Source organism: Triturus cristatus, chromosome 3_1 (assembly GCF_964204655.1).
Source record: "Triturus cristatus chromosome 3_1, aTriCri1.1, whole genome shotgun sequence".
In the NCBI taxonomy this organism is placed as follows: Eukaryota; Metazoa; Chordata; class Amphibia; order Caudata; family Salamandridae; genus Triturus; species Triturus cristatus.
This window is the reverse complement of record NC_140583.1, coordinates 953,632,036-953,648,790: the sequence shown is the minus strand read 5'-3', so window position 1 is coordinate 953,648,790 and position 16,755 is coordinate 953,632,036. Positions and strand designations below refer to the sequence as shown.

The window sequence follows — 16,755 nt, the reverse complement described above, 5'->3', positions numbered from 1 at the left end:
AAAAGGCATTTAAATTCACAAGTTTCATTTAGCATTTTGCTGAAAAGCAAGAGGAAGTATAGTGTAACATATTTTATGATGCACTATAGTCTCTCCTGTACCTTTGGGCATTTCCGCCTGATTTCGAGTTTTGAGGAAAACAATGAGGACTAACTATTAGTAACAGTATTGCAGAACTGATGAGGATTTTTGTGCCATATGGATTTTAATTGGGGTGTTGAGGGGAGGTGATTTTGAGGCACTGGATGCTGTTTTTCAATGCCCATGGCTGCTGCTAGTGCCTCAGTCACTTTCCTCAGTTCCTCCAAAGTTAATTCAGCAGGCAGAAAAGGGGACTTCAGAAGAGAAAGTGGGAAAGACAGAGAGAAATCAGAGAGGAAGAAGAGAAAGAGAGAGTGATGAAAAGGCGAAAGACAGAAGATGAATGGGAAAGAGAGAGAGATCAGAGAGGAAAAAGAGCAAGAGAGAGAGATGAAAAGGCGAAAGACAGAAGATGAATGGGAAGAGAGAGAGATAGAACGAGTCGAGGGCGCAGCAGGGGCGGTTTGAGCATTTTCACCCCGGCTACTTTTGTTTGCCAGTCTAGCCTTAGACCTGCTCACCTTGTTCATGATTTCTGCGTTAGCCTTGGCCAGTACGACCTCCATGGAATCGGTCACACTGGTGAATTTAACTGTGTCAGGGCGCTGGCGGTATTTCCTCTCACTAATAATCTCTCCAGCTCTTTTGCACTTTTCAACATCCAAAGAGCCAATTGGCACCCAGCCAATGCCTTTCATCCACTGGAGATCTGCTTTGTACAAATTCTGTTAACAAAAAAAAAATGAGAATGTAAATGGCGTATTTTCATGTGACATAGGCAAACTTTCCAATATGGCACCCGCCATTTCCTATCCACACCAATATTTTGTTCTTAAAGTGTTAAATTACTTGCAGGAACAATTGTATAGATAATGGCCTGTTCACTGGTACCACACCCAATGCACATTTCACGTTTCTCAGAAGTGCACAAGATTGAATTACCATTTTATGTTGCTGGCAGACAGTAAAGCCCAGGCATAGCCCTTGGACCAAGAAGAGGAAGAGGGAGCAGGGTGTCTCGTACATGTCAATTACTTTCAAATTGTAAACAGAGCATTGTTGACTTTTTGTCTTTGTCTTTGTCAATACTTATTTTGCTTTTACCATTGTTTTTGCAAAACGTTATTGTTAGGAAAGCTGCCTGCTTTCATCAATCTAAATAAACATTGGCTAAAAGCTAAAATCTTTTTGGGTCTCAAAAAGCACGCTTTACCACAGTAGTCCTTGGCACTGAAGGGAACTACTTTGTGTGTATGCGCCCATTGTAAATAGGGCAGAATCCTATCACTCACAGTGAAGTTGGGTAGTATCTGAAGTGGCAGACCCACTTCCCCACGCAGTATGCTGCAGTGGGTGGAAAAAAAATATGACTGACGCAACAGATGAAGAGGGCCAGCTGAAAGCACATACACGTATATTATACATATTATTTACTAACGCTAGGCCTACAAATTGTAATCTGGGCCCCACTCTCACTCCTCAGGATAGTGAGACATCCATAATTCTAGTTATATTTATAAATGAAATTAACTTGGAGTTGGTCAGGCTTGCTTCACATTTTGTAAATTTCAAATATAAATGCTGTTGAGCCATCAAAGGGAATGCAATATTTTAAATGCTTTCTCGAATAGTAAGTGAAAAGCCAAACCTTCCAAACTAATGGCAAACACAATTTAAATGCAGACTTAGAAAAAAAAAGAAATCTATTAATTAAATACAATGATCTTTCTCAGTTTCTTTCTATAACATTACTTTCAAGTTACTTAAAATTCCCAATCCGAATTACTATAATGATAACTATCATGAAAATATTATTAGCAATATTTTTAGCAAATATAAATATTAGTGGCATAATAATATTTCTCTAAATTCATTCTGCAGTGCACTAAATCCTAAAGGCCTAAATCCAGGCCCTTCTGATTCGACAATCTCAGATGAACTGTGTGAATAACTGACATTACGTTCTCATCCGTATTCCTCACCACAGTTTAGTTCATTATGTAATTACTGTGGCGAGGAAGACCAGGACTCGGAGTAATGAAGATTACCAGTAAGTACCCGGGGCATTACCTTCTCACCCTTCTTCCTCGCCACAGTAATTACAAAATGAACGATACTGTGGTGAGGAAGACTAAGACTTGGAGTAATGAAGATTACTGGTGAGTAACCGGGGCATCAACGATGGCTGAAAACGCTACTCACGTCGCTCTGAAGATCGTAGGCTTTTCTGGCGTGGATGACGTCGTTCTGATCTGGTAGGCAAGTCCACTGGTGCAGAGGTCGTCGGTAGTCTATGTCGCTGACAAGAGTCTGGCATTTCTTGGCCAGCAGAATTCCGAGCATGTCAACTGGACTGTTGAACTTGGTTCGCCATTTGTCGAAGTCTTTCTTGTACTCCCGGTCGCTCTGGATCTTGGCCACGTGCATGGCCCACACAGACTTGGGGTCATCCTGCAGGCTGCGGAATCCAACGTGGTGGCCTAGCTGTTTCCGGTACGCCGCTTTGTACTTGTACTGTGTAAAAAACAAAAATAGAAAAAAGGCAGCAGATGTTTATTTTACAGCATAGTAATCATCTGTTCAATGTCCTAAGTTTGATTTTAAAGTGAGAAACTGTGAATATATTTCAGAAGAAATTCATCTCTAGCATTTAGTGGTCCACACAAAGGATGGACACATTTTGTTGTGTATTGAAAAATAGTTTCTGGCTGACTATACCGATCATAACAAAGATTACTTAATTTTCACTGACTATTAATGACCGTATAATGGGTGCAGGCGGATTTTGGTATGGGAATGCAGAAGAGCAAGACTTCCAAATTTCAGATGGTATTCCCCCACCAAAAATCCACAAGTTATAAGTTTCCCTACGGATTGAGGAATAACCACTTGGGCCCAGAGATTCTGGGTCCTTTTCCATGTGGTGTTTCCCAATTCTCCTCTTTATAGGAAGAAAGTGCCATGGAAATGTCTGGTGGTTGGAGGTGCACAGGGAGGAGATCCGGTCGGACTTATACCTGTCTGCGAGGAGCTTTGTCTGCTCACCTCATACTCATTCAGGTGTCGGGTGCGAGTCAAGCACTGCTGCTGCCGCCCACATCCCTTCCATCTTTTGAAATGGTCAATGTGTCTTCGAGCTCTCAATTATCGGGGCCTGAGTTTAGGGACGTGGTAATTCCCAGATTAGAGATACTAGGAAATTGCGTGAGGTAGAATTTCTTCAGAATTTATCGCTCTGGCTGTAATTCTGCCACTCACAATGAGGGCATAAGATGAGATCAGAGCAGATTTTTTTATCGGTGACAAATGCTATATTTTTGATAGTTTCACTTCTTTTGAAAGGAACAAGTGGAACTGTAATCTTGTGGTAATTTAACTGTATTTTGCGCCAGATGTATCAATATTGGATTTTGCGATTACATAATAGCGAATTTTACCGATTCGCTATTATGGAATCGCAAAATGCAATGTATGTAGGCTTCACAATAATAATTGCGATTCCTACATATTCCTTATTTGCGACTCGCAAATTATGAGTCGCAAATAAGGAATGGCTTCCCATTCATTCCTATGGGCCTTGAGGCCTAGAGGCCCATAGGAATCAATGGGAATTTCATGCACTTACCATTCATTCCTATGGGCCTCTAGGCCCATGGGAATGAATGGGAAGCCATTGCTTATTTGTGTTGTGAATATACAATAACCATCTGCATGACAGAGATTGTTAAATACAGAGATCAAAAGAGACAAACACTGGGCCCTGTTTTCAAGCTATATTATCTGAAAATAAAGCAATAATCCAGAGAAATATAGGATTAAATTAATTAACTTTACGCATTGCATGTGCATAAAACAGATAATCAGCTCTATATTGTGCCAGCAAAGCCCATCATGATACGACCCCCAATGGAGAATGATCAAATGCAGACAAAATATGATCTATCATCTTCAGAGGATTTCTGTTCCTCCTGAAACCAATAAATGTTAGCTGCAGAATCTAGACTTCAACATTGGAAAAAAAATATATTTTCTGGAGACTAAAGGGGCCATCAAGTGAATACTGTCACTACAGATCTCAAAACCCCAGCTGACATCATCAAACAGAGGAGCGCTTTAGAATGACCATTGTTGGTTATTGTTGGTGATACAGGACTGGGTATATAGAACTATTTTTTTTCCTCTACTCTGAATGGTTCCTATACATATTTTCTCTATGTTGGAAGCAACAACCACAGAATATTAGATAAAAATACTCTACCGTCGTATACTCATGAAGCTCTGTAAAGGTTGAGCTTGTGTTTGGCGTTGGATGCCATGAGTTTTACAGAACACATAATGTTTTGTTTTTAATTATGCTAAAACCAATATTTCCAAACTCACATTTATCCTCACCGAACCCCTAAATCAATCAGTGTTGATCCCAACAAAGGCAATGAATTCAGGTTTACTTACGTCACTTGCAATATCTCTGGATGCCCTGGCTGCTGTAATTGCAATGGCATCAGCACGCAGATCATAACCTTTGGCCTTGTCTTTTTCCAGTGCACGCCTGTATTCTTTCTAAAATTGTCAAGAGTTGCATTTGTTAGACATAAAAAAAATGTTTGCATTTCAAGGGTATGTGTGTGTGCATCTACAGAGGGCCCGTCACATGAATACTTACTTCACTGAAGTTGATTTTGTTGAGCTTAGCTTGTTCAATCTCTGGGGTGTCCGGCATGATGTGAATTGTTCCCTTATCCTTGTTCCAAGCATCGGTGTATAAGCGCTGAAGGAAAAATAAAGTAAAACATCATCACAATGACTTTTCACCAGGCCATTGTTCCAGAAATTCACACCTTCTGCATTGTAATAGATCTTTAAGAAAGTGTGACATCAGAGTGACCACCACTGAAAGACTACAAACATATGAGGTCCGTTAAAGTTTGGTTGACTGGTGCAGCTGCCATATAATATTTTCCCTGTCCCAGTTTAGAGGTGGCGGAACTTCAGCTGGCTCTACCGGCAGAAACCCTCAATCTGATAGTCTTGCAGCAACAGGACTACCGGGTCTTAGAGGTGGGTTCTGTGCTCTGTTTACATTGGGGTGACCATGCCTGTTTTCCCTAAACAAGACACCAATAAAGACATGGCTTTTCAGGGTAGGGAAATTGCACAATAACCCCCACACGGATAAAACAAACTCCCTACACATCAGGGTAATTGTGATTTGTCACTACGAGAACCATCTCCCACTTCAGTAGTTTTTTTAAACTGAACAAAATACTTTGCCAAGAAGGCGCATCAAACATGGCAACCACTCAACAGATGTTTTGTGCCTTCAGTCAAGTCAGCACAGCAGTGGCTCCACTGAAGGCACAGAGATCCCGGTCTATCAGGCTTCGATCCCCAAATTTGATCAACGACATTGTTTGAAACAATTCACTTCAATAATCTAGATGTTAAGGTTCCAGTGTGAGACTGTAGTGGCAAGTCATTAGGTGCTAGAGCCTCACAAGAACTCTCTTCTCAGTGCTGCTCCCTTTGAATTTACAAGCACTGTCTGCATCAAGGACCCTTGAGGGTGGGGAGCATCCAATGACAGAGGTACAGCACTCAAATAGGAACTTCTGAGTCATTGCTAGGCTGTCACTTAATCATCGACCAGCAGCAGTGCAGGCTCTTGCCAGTATACTGAATGGCAATGTTTTTGCAAATGTTTCAGTATGCACTCTTGCTCAGCTATAGCCTCATAAACTGAAAGGAACTGAACATTCTAAAGATGCCTCATATGGCTGCTAGCCACAACTGGGCAGAAATTGTTATACAGATTTACTTAAATGTTTCAGAGACCAATGAACAGCTTTGTGGATTTATGCAAGAAATAAGATTCTAATCTCCATTCTTAATGTAATTTCTAATCTAAGATCTGTAAAATGTATTGTTGTATTTACAATTTTAATAAAATGCCCACATCCACAAGCTTAAGATATTTATCAATACTAAAGTAAAATTGTTAATAGTACAATGAGAAAAATGTGTGTTAAATCTGGCTAATTATCCTCTTAAACAGAAAGAGAATGGACAAATTAACCAAGAGCATCTTATACTATCACTTGAAAATTTCTTGGCTGGTCTACCATTATCTGAATGGCACCACTACACCTCTAAATAACCAATGTTATTCTGGATGCACCACAGCCTATGTTATACTCTCCTGCTCAGTCATTAGTTGCAAACAGATTGGAACAAAGACTCTAGACTACAGGGCTGTAAAATGCGAGCATTATGCTAGTGAGGAGTAGATCAAAGCTACACCATACATGTTTACCTCAGTGCTGTGCGGTTGTTCCTTTCATCCAACAGTTTAAGATACACCTAATTTCAAAGACTTATGTTAAACTGACTATAATGAATAACATGATATTGTAATTGGAAGAACCCTCAAGTCGTAGGGGTCTTTGTCTACATTGATCATAGGTTAAAAGACTTCAGTTGCTCTAAAATGTCCGTAAAGCACACTGCTATCCATTAAAGGAGGCACTGTGTTACAAGCATGCCATACCTTGTTCATTATCTCAGCATTACTCTTGGCCAGAGCCATCTCCAGAGAATCTGTCACGCTGGTAAATTTGATTGTGTCCGGGTGCTGGCGATATTTGTTATCACTTTTGATGATTTCTGCTCTCTTGTTCTTTTCATCATCCAGGGAGCCAGCTGGAGACCAGCCAATTCCCTTAAGCCACTGAAGGTCAGATTTGTAAGCAACCTAAATGGTAGACAGAGAGAGGAAAGAGTTAATATTCTAAATGACTTAACATAACAATGCACATTTTGGAGCACATTTATGACAGTTTGCACCAAGCAAAGTGGTACATGCGTGACCCAAGGCTCTGAGTCAGATTTATGAAGCCGTGCAAGGCCACATTGTGTGGCCTCATAAATTTTGAGTAAAGCAACGCAGTGCAAATCGCTGTGTTGCCTTACTCTGAGCGGGAGAGGCATTCCAGGGGTGTTGCAGTGGGTGTTCTCGTGCAACTTCCATGGGTTTTGACGCATTCCAAGATTTACAGGGGCTTGTAAACCTGGGAATGCATAAAAATTCTACGCCTCCCTAGGTCAGGCGTAACCAGGAGAAATATCTTTATTTCTCCTCGTTTTTTCTTCTTTCTATGTATGCTGTATTCTGCAGCACACATAGCAGGAAAAATCCGCTGTGGATTGATTTTGTGCAGTAAGGTTTCCTTTTGTGCAGGGAGGTTACCCTTCTTGCACAAAAATAATCCTGTCTACAATACTGGCACCCTTGCACCATGGTGCAAGAGGGCCTGGTTGGTGCTAGGCTACCAAAACGGCACTAGCACAGGAGGAAAGGACAGGAATACAATGACTTGCTTTGATGCCCTATGCCAAAACCCCATAAATGAGGCCCTTTGTATATTATTTCAGCAGAACTAGCATCTTAGGCTACAGGTAAAGAATGGCAAAGAAGTTAATAGGAAGTTTGCACCTGATGAACAAACATAGATGAAGCAAGTACTCACATCACTCTGAATTTCGTATGTCTTTCTGGCATGTACCACATTGCTTTGGTCTGGCAGGCAGGTCCAATTGTGCAGAGTGCGTCTGTAGTCAATGTCACTGACCAAGGTCTGGCATTTCTTGGCCAACAGGATGTCCAGCATATCAACAGGCATATTGAATTTGGTCCTCGTCTTCTCAAAGTCTTTCTTGTACTCCCGATCACTCTGGATCTTCGCCACATGCATGGCCCACACGGACTTGGGATCATCCTGAAGGCTTCGGAATCCCACGTGGTGGCCCTTCTGTTGGCGGTAGGCCGCTTTATATTTGTACTGAAACATAGATGATAAAATCACAAGTTGTGTATATCATTCAAATAAAACACTTTTTTATATTGTATTGAAACCGGTTGAAATTCTGGAAGATACAATTATTTTCATTTCTTTATTACCTCATTGGCAGAAGCCACTATGCATTCTATTAAGATTATTTGCATAATTATTTACAACAAATATCTACATGAAATAAATATATTTGCACAAAGTCTGAATTCTTTACGACTTTTTTAGACACAGTGTCTTATAATAGAAAAGACCAGTTACATAGGGGCATAATACTGTATTTCTGACTTGTCATTTAAGAACTCATCAAACTGCAGAGCTTAGATAGAAATGCATTCATTAATCAGAGCATTCATCACTCCCAAAAAACAATTCTTACATCGCTGGCGATATCTCTTGAGGCTCTTGCTGCTGTGATTGCGATAGCATCCGCACGGAGATCATAGCCTTTCTTCTTCAGCTCTTGGTATCCTTGCTTATAGAGTTTCTGTTGGAAAACATATCCAGAGTCATTGCCGACCCTAAGCTTTGACTCAATTAAAGATCACTAGCCAACTACACAGTGCTGGAAACATCTCCATCAATCACCATACTTAAATTCATAGAAGTTAGGATCATTGCTATGGTAAAGAGAACATAAAAGACCCTCAAATGTGGATGGTTGATCATCAGGAGCTACTCTATGATTGCTCTATCGTTGTTCTACAGTTGGCTAGGCATTCTTAGATCACACATTAACACTTCTACAAATCCCATGCATTTGCAAATGTATCATTTACTTGGCACCCAAATGGATGCATTAGCAGTTAGTTATTTGATAATTATTCATAAGCATTTTGTTATATATCTAGTTGAGTTTGAAAAGTTAAATGTACATGTTTTATTTTTATTTTTTATTAAGGACTTTTGTTTTGGCCCTAAACTAGCTGCTTTATTTGCTATTTCAAAAACAGGCTCATAGTCGCCATACTGCATCCTGTGGCTCCATACATCACATGGCACCGAGGTGGAAGTGAGAGAAGAATGTCCCACTATGACATCGTTAATACTTTATGTCTGTAAGGTGTCAGGCATGCCAGTGAGATTATGCTGAGCTCTGCAGAGGAATAGATGGTTGTTTGGACTGATGTGTGCCTGCTTTAACTGTCTTGTCTATTAGTGTGACTTGATAGAGTTTCTATATTGCAGGAGCATCTCAATTGTAACTGAGCAATTAGAAAGACAGGGGAACCAAACTATAGAGATTTTCCTAGTTTTATAACCACAGCATGGTTCCCCAAAGCAATGAGGCTCTTGTGAGAACATTAAGAAATTAAAGATGTATTTTGCCACGAGTTGAAAAGTTCAAACTTGATGTTTTTGTTACCTCAGTAATTTGCTTGCTCAGCAACAACCTATGGGCAAACTAAAAAAAAGGTGTTTTCCTCGGGTATGGAAAGATGGCCATTTCAGGCTATGATTACAATGCCAGCTGAAAGAAAGTACTTATTGTTTGTCTGTGCCCTTGCAACATGACCTTGGTCTTGGAACCATACAATGCAAGCAACCTCAGGAACAATTATGCCTTTATGTGCACCAGGAAATCCATAATGTTGTTACTGAACGGACACTCCATATGCAAAATGAGATGAAAATCACAACAAAACATCTGGATATCCATCTTGAGCTTAATAGTTTCCCAGCCAGCGGCTCTTGATGAACATTGATTGGTAGAGGAGAGTGGACTAATGACAAGGGTCCCACCCAAATGTACTCAATAGGTTTAAATATGAACTCCTCAGCAACAGTATTTGCATTTAATCCAAGAGGAAGGAATATGTCCCTGTTCAGTCTTTCATCTTCTCTCTGATCAATGTCACATCCTCTAGAAATTCCAATAACATCAATGTGGAACACAAATTTGAAAGTGGCTTAGAGGCCCAAGAAAATCAGGATTGTCCACTGCCCCTGACACTAAACCACAAAGGCTATCTTTGATATCCACAAGAGCAGATTTTGTTTCAATCAAGGAGTCAACACAAATGAATGCCTCCAGTAGCCTGTGGCTTTCCAGTGAAGTTGCTTGCAGATGGTGGCTTATTTAATTCAGCTTATGATAGACAAAATAAAAAATTGTTTAGCATCTTCAAGGCTCGGAGGGTGTTGAAATATAGTTTTTCAAGAAAGATGCACCTATCTCAAATTTAAGGGAGGAAGGGGCTATGCCAAGATCAATTGTTTGAAGCTGGATCATAGTGACTACAGGGGCCAGAAATTTGGCAGGTCCGCCTGTTCCATTGTGACATTTTTCCACTTTTCCAGCGATATAGGTGTCGATTGTACTGCAAAACCTCAAAAGCAATCCTTCTGTTTCTTGCAAAGTGGCTTCTCTTTGACATTTGAGGAGAAAAGGAAGAAAAAGCTTGCATACAGACAAGAATACTGGGTTCTTTAGAGAGCTTTGAGATTGCAGAAACATTGCAAACAGTTTCCTGTATCACTTTAAAAACCTACCAATTTGTTTTACCCAGCTGATTTTTAGGAGACTCCCTTGGGTTCTTCAGAAGATGATATAAGCATTATTTGCTCCATTTCGTTGCAAAGTCCTGCTACTCCCCCTAACCTCCCTAAGTTGACCATTTATTACTCATTTTACATAAACATTTTTGCAAGTGCATTGGGGATGGGGGCCAGTTGGTTAAAAATATATGCAAGAGAAATAATATAAAGTTTCACTGCTTCTTGAAGTATTTTCTTAAAAGGATCCACAACAGACCTTTCTTTAGCATGGAAAGCAGAGGTGGCCATGTCACAAATGCCAATTTTGAGAACATCCTCTGCCTCTCTCCTGATACTGGAGGCTCAGAGTTCCAAAGTCCACCCAACAAATTAGTGATCTATTCGGGGAGGTGAAGTGACAGCTACACTAAAGGTACACACAGTCCAATTTGTGATTCGCTTGTTGTGTGTATCCATTGACTGATCACTACTTTGTAGCGCATCCATTGTGTTAGCCACTCTTCTGTACATTGCGTCAACAAGGAAATTACCACAATTCACACAAAATTAACATCTGCAGGTGTTCCATTGTGCTACGTCTTGAGGTTGGAACACAATTTGCAATGTGGTACTCTACATTTTAAAGTTTCAGGGTCTGTTCTTTAGATAGACCAACATAAGTGGCGCAGCAGTAGTCTAGATACAGGAGAATCAGGGACATGATTATGCTATCAACAGAATCAGCTGAAGTAGAGAAAATGGTTTTTCTGGGCAGATTAAGACTATAGATCATGCCCTTCACCACTAGTATCACACAGTATATTTTACCACAATAAATTACTCTGACAGCAAGCGTGGTTTTGGTTTCCAGAAGTAGGTAATCGCATTTAGAGAAAACAGGAGCCATTGACTTTCTTTATAACTGTAGCTGTACTGAGCTCAATGTATGCAGATTAAAATGAAATAACATCCATTTATTAACTGTACAAGGCAGCTCAAAAGCCTATCAATGGGTTGAGTCTGTCCCTATGTGATAATATATCAGTTTTGACTTTAACATTTTTCATGTTCTTATATATAAAGTATTTGAGACTGAGGCTACCTTGACTGACTTTGTAATTGAAATTGTTTAGAATGCAGGCTTTCAACGTTGCTATGAGTTTATGCAAGCCAATAAGAGCTGGGTTGGCTCAAACTAGCAATGCAAACTTTAGTTAGTGAGTTTGTTGACCAGGTAAATGTGAAACATGCTTTTAATAGAGCAATAGACTGAAGTGTGAAAATAACCTTCATGGTTGTTTTCTATTGTCTGCACTTTAAATCTTTTTCATGTTATGTAGCCATGATTTTTGTACATGTTTTTCAGTCATATTCTGTGTGCTGTAGAAGAATTAGTTAATCTGGATAAATGTATCTGAATGACAGAACAAATAATTTCAACTTACGTCACTTGTGTTGATTGTGTTCACTTTGGCTAGAAGGATCTCAGGAGTATCCGGCATGATGTGAATGTGAGTCTTATCTTTCTCCCAGGCTTCTCTATAAAGTTTCTACAATGGGGAAAATAATACAAATGTCAGTATACAAAGGGTACAACAGTATTCTGCATTTTCTAGTCTACTTTAACCTATCTTATGGAATTGCACAAAACACGCGTAGCGGGCAGCCAGTAACTCTGTCAGAGCAGAGGAGAGATGTTAATTAGCCACCCTTGTGGTAGACCAACCACCATATTTAGAGATCACCGCCAGGCAGGCAGAGATCTCTGTGACTTCATGTGTGTTCCCTGTCTGCTAACGAAGTTAGAAGTTTTTGTCAAATATATTTTTGTAGTCCCTGTTTTCCTAAACAACTTCTTTTTCGATTGTGGAGGCAATCCAATGCCCGGTTATCTATTTTCACATTTGTGGAAAAGACTGTGGGCAGACAGTTTCCATTGACATCATAAACAGGGTAAAGAGAGGGTGTGGCCAGGGGGGCAGGGTTCTTCACTGTCATCAACAGAAAGAGCATTTCTGGCTAGATGCAATCAACTATGTTTAGATGTCTTTTGTAATTGCATCTTCACACCAAGGGCTAAAAAGTAACATCAGTGAGAAAATGTCCTCTTTTAGTAACTAGTATAGAAAGTATTTAAGCAACAAGAGAATCCTTGGTCCTGTCACATTTTACAGGCATTTATTTCTAAGTGAATATATGGCGGTTCCCCTGACTAGAAATAGAGAGGACAGACCACAAGTTTGGGAGAAAGGGTCTCTGTCAAGTTTGTCCATCAAACTTCAGGAAAGGCCAGCAATGTATGTGACATTTATAATTGTTATCTAAAATGTTTATATTTTTGGTTCTATACAAAGACATGCCAAAATGAGATGTTGCTTTACTGCAGAGCCTGATACCTAGTTGACAGACAAAGTATACTTACATCACTATGTTGCTTGGCGTTGTTCTTTGCCAAAACAATGTCCATTGAGTCAGTCACACTTGTGAACTTTACGGTGTCCGGGTGCTGTCTGTATTTTTTCTCACTAATGATCTCCATGGCTTTCTTGTTCTTTTCAGCCTCCTGAGATCCGAAGGGAATCCATCCCACGCCTTTCATGAACTCATTGTAGTCCGCTTTGTACACATTCTGGAGCAAGCACAAAAGGTTTTTATAAAAGAAAACATGCACCCAAAATGTTCCAAGTTTAGACTTAAAAATGTCTAAGACATCCCATCAAATTCCAGCTTAGACTGAGCTAACCCGAGATTAGCACAAATACATAACAAGACAATATATATATGAATGTCTCCTCCAAGGATTTACATAATATCTCAATTTATTTGTGTGCCAAAGTTTCTTTTAAATGGCCAGTTTTGGGCTGCTACAGAGCACATGCTGATAGAAATGAGAGAATGGGAAAGATGGCCCCATACCTTGGTCACTTCTCAAAAAGAAGAGACCCATAACTTCAAGGCAGATGGCCAGTCCACATTTACACATTAATAACAATGTGTATATGTAGATGAATTAAGATGCTGGGGCTCTTGTTGTGAGATTTCATATTTCTCTCAGAGCAATAACTGGAGGTGAAATAAACCCAAGTCACCATTACAAGTGTGCCCTGACCCAGAACTATCTGGTCTGAATTCTGATTCAGACACGAGGGAGTCTATTCACGATCTGTATTTTGTAGAATATTTAGTTTAACTACAAAATGTTATTCACAAACCTTTATGTGCAGACGTCTCTATTGTGCATGTGGAGATCTACACAAATACAACTATGTTTTAGTAGTAAATGTAGATAGGGCAACGGGATGGCAAAGACTTATTGCACAGACTTATGATGAATTACGTGGGATTTAGAAAACAGTAAGAAGTGGCTTAGAGAGGGCTATGGCTAGGGTTTTAGGGAGGGACAGGCACCTACCCAAAAAAGAGTAAGCCCATTCCTGTTCACAAACTGCACTTAAAAAAAATACTAATGCCAAAAAGGACCCAAAACAGTCATAAATGTACTCCAGCTTAGACCTGGAGTACACCCAGCACTTCACATGACCAACCGCCGGTACTGCAACACCCTCCAATACAAAATAGTAGAGCCAGGGTCTTAAAGTAGTAGCCAACAGGAAACAGTTGAAAATACATTTATTTTCACACACACTTTTAATATGATCTTTAAAAATATATATAAATAGAAAATACATGCCATTTTATTATAAAATATTTGAATTCTATGTTTTTGAATGTACTAATCTATGGATCGTGTTGCTTTACTTGATTATAGCTGATTGCAGAATTGTTAAATGGGCAATGTACATGGCAAAAGTATTTAGCTGTATTACATATTACTGTAATGAATAATATAAAATGTCAATAAAAAGATCAAACAAAAAAATTATAAAATATTTGAATAACCTTAAATTAGTTATTATTTTAAGTCAATTCTATACATAACTGTTGTTCTTTTTTCTACAAATTAAAAACATTTTTACGTTTAACTTCAGGTCGTAATTATTTAAATAAATCTTTAAAAAAATGTTTTACTTAAATGTAATCTTTGTGAATTAATCAAATATTTACTTCATATTTATGTTAATAGTTTTGCAGCATTTTATATTACGTTCTATATATAAAATCAATATATAGAATTAATTTACATTAATGTTTAACATTATAACATTTTCACTATTTTTTAATAGGTTACTAATCTTTTTAACATTTCAATATACTTCACTGTTGGGAGATCTCCGCCCTGATACTAGTAGTAACTTTACACTCATTAATTTGGCTCCAGCCCATGTGTCAGAGTTTGCAGACATACAAGTCTACACTTTAGAGTACATTTTCACAGAGAAATGGTAAATAGGTCAAAGTAAAAAAATGATTACAGAGTCTTGGAGATAATTTACAAATTAGATTTACCCAATGTACAACTATACCTCTAAGGTCTGTGTCTAACGCTTCAGGACATGAGCTGTATCTAGCAGAATTCCAAGTCCCACCCCCTCTCCCCCCTACCTCTCCCCAGACCAGTGCAAGGGGAGCAGACAATGCTGTACCCAGACAGGCACAAGCGTGCCCTGGTCAACCCACACTCCCACTGACACTTCCTGCCTGCTCGGAACAGGCAGAATATGACAGCATTTAATTTTTTTCCAAAATGGTGAAAAACAGCCCAGTAACCCTGGGTATGAGTAGTTATTGTCCATTTCGGGGCAAAAACTCATAATGGGCATACTTTGCTGTGGAGCTACCTGCAGGTAGTTTTGATCTCAGCCACCACGCCCCACCAAAGCATCGTAACTCATAATGACAGCCTGAGTGTCTTAATACAATTTAGTGGCAATACATTATATAGAAATATAGGGACCAGCTAAAATGCTTTTGATTCACAGAATATACTGAAAATACTCTGATATACATTCGATAAACCTTCAAAACTCACTCAAAGCCAATAGAAATGTAACTTACGTCACTCTGTATTTCATAAACTTTGCGGGCTTGAACAAACCCAGTCTGATCTGGCAGACATGTCCAGTTGTGCAGAATGCGCTTGTAGTCAATGTCACTGACTATGGCCTGGCATTTCTTAGCCAATAGGATGTCCAGCATATCAACAGGCATATTGAAATTGGTCCTAGTCTTCTCAAAGTCTTTCTTGTACTCCCGATCGCTCTGGATCTTCGCCACATGCATGGCCCACACAGACTTAGGATCATCCTGGAGGCTTCGGAATCCCACGTGATGACCTAGTTGCTTGCGGTAGGCTGTTTTGTACTTGTACTATTGTGAGAAAACATATGGCAGCAGAAATTAGTATGTTAATACTAGAACTAGCTTTACTAGAATCAGTTTTATAAAATTATTAAAAAGCAAAAACACTGCTACAACAAACAAAGCATGGCATGTGTTTGCTTCCTGATGGCCACATGGGACATGCAAGAGCACTAAAATAAATGGTGTCTGTTCTGTTTAAAATTTAACATATTACATTTGTGAATCTACTGTTCACAAAGTAGCAGATAATACGATACTTTGAAGGCAGTAGTGTTTGCAAGATAACATTATCATTAAGATGTTGTGTCTAATCAGAATACTACCTGGCAAAACGGTGTTTACTCAACATGCACTAAAAATGCCACCACACATTGAATCTGCCCTGGTCTGGTGGAAATGCTAAGTGTCAGGACATAAGTACTCAGCATTGTCTTGTCATTGTAATTCAGAATACTGTGGACTGAAATATCATCTGACGTACACAGAGACCTAAATAACATTTACAAAAATGGAGTTCCATTGATTAAACCTTTTGTATTGTTATCAAAGGCAAAGGGGCAATATTTTTCAAAAAGATATTTAGGACGATACTTATGTCAGACGATATTCTGACCACAATGTTCCAGCACCATACTGTTTTAATAATATAATTTGCTTGCGGCTGTAAACAACGATCAGAGCATTTAATCGTTTTCAATCCATATGTGTGTGGGTGAAGAACTTCTTATTCTCACATCTCTCTTCAGGTCTCCTATTATTCTGTATGTTATTACCTCATGATGAAAGTTATCAGATTTCAGACTTATACTTATTCAATTCAATTCAAATGATCTTTATTCGGATATATTTAAAACATCCATAAAAGTACATACAAATTGCAGCATTCATCCCTATACACAATAAAAGTTACATCATCAATAATAACTAAGATATGTGCAAAACCGCCAAAAAAGTGCAAATAACAATGTACACATAGTACAAATACTTCTGGATCTAACAGGCCATTTCCATTTTGTTCGACATCAAAGAATAAAAAGATAAAATTGATAACTCTATAAAATACATCCATTTAAATATATATAAAAGATAA

General features: G+C 39.0%; 1 protein-coding gene across 50 annotated transcripts in view; it reads right to left on the bottom strand.

Moving 5' to 3' along the window:
• The window catches only part of NEB (nebulin), a 392,273-nt gene that overhangs the window by 205,129 nt on the left and 170,389 nt on the right, over positions 1 to 16,755 (bottom strand). For all 50 annotated transcript variants that reach the window (XM_085645543.1, XM_085645542.1, XM_085645546.1 and 47 more), the window contains 10 exons: positions 15,360 to 15,671; positions 12,826 to 13,032; positions 11,849 to 11,953; positions 8,305 to 8,412; positions 7,605 to 7,916; positions 6,626 to 6,829; positions 4,745 to 4,849; positions 4,534 to 4,641; positions 2,284 to 2,595; positions 603 to 806 (listed from right to left, as the gene is read on the bottom strand). In XM_085645543.1, coding sequence (XP_085501669.1) covers positions 603 to 806; positions 2,284 to 2,595; positions 4,534 to 4,641; positions 4,745 to 4,849; positions 6,626 to 6,829; positions 7,605 to 7,916; positions 8,305 to 8,412; positions 11,849 to 11,953; positions 12,826 to 13,032; positions 15,360 to 15,671 — 1,977 coding nt within the window. The remainder of the gene's footprint in view (positions 1 to 602; positions 807 to 2,283; positions 2,596 to 4,533; positions 4,642 to 4,744; positions 4,850 to 6,625; positions 6,830 to 7,604; positions 7,917 to 8,304; positions 8,413 to 11,848; positions 11,954 to 12,825; positions 13,033 to 15,359; positions 15,672 to 16,755) is intronic.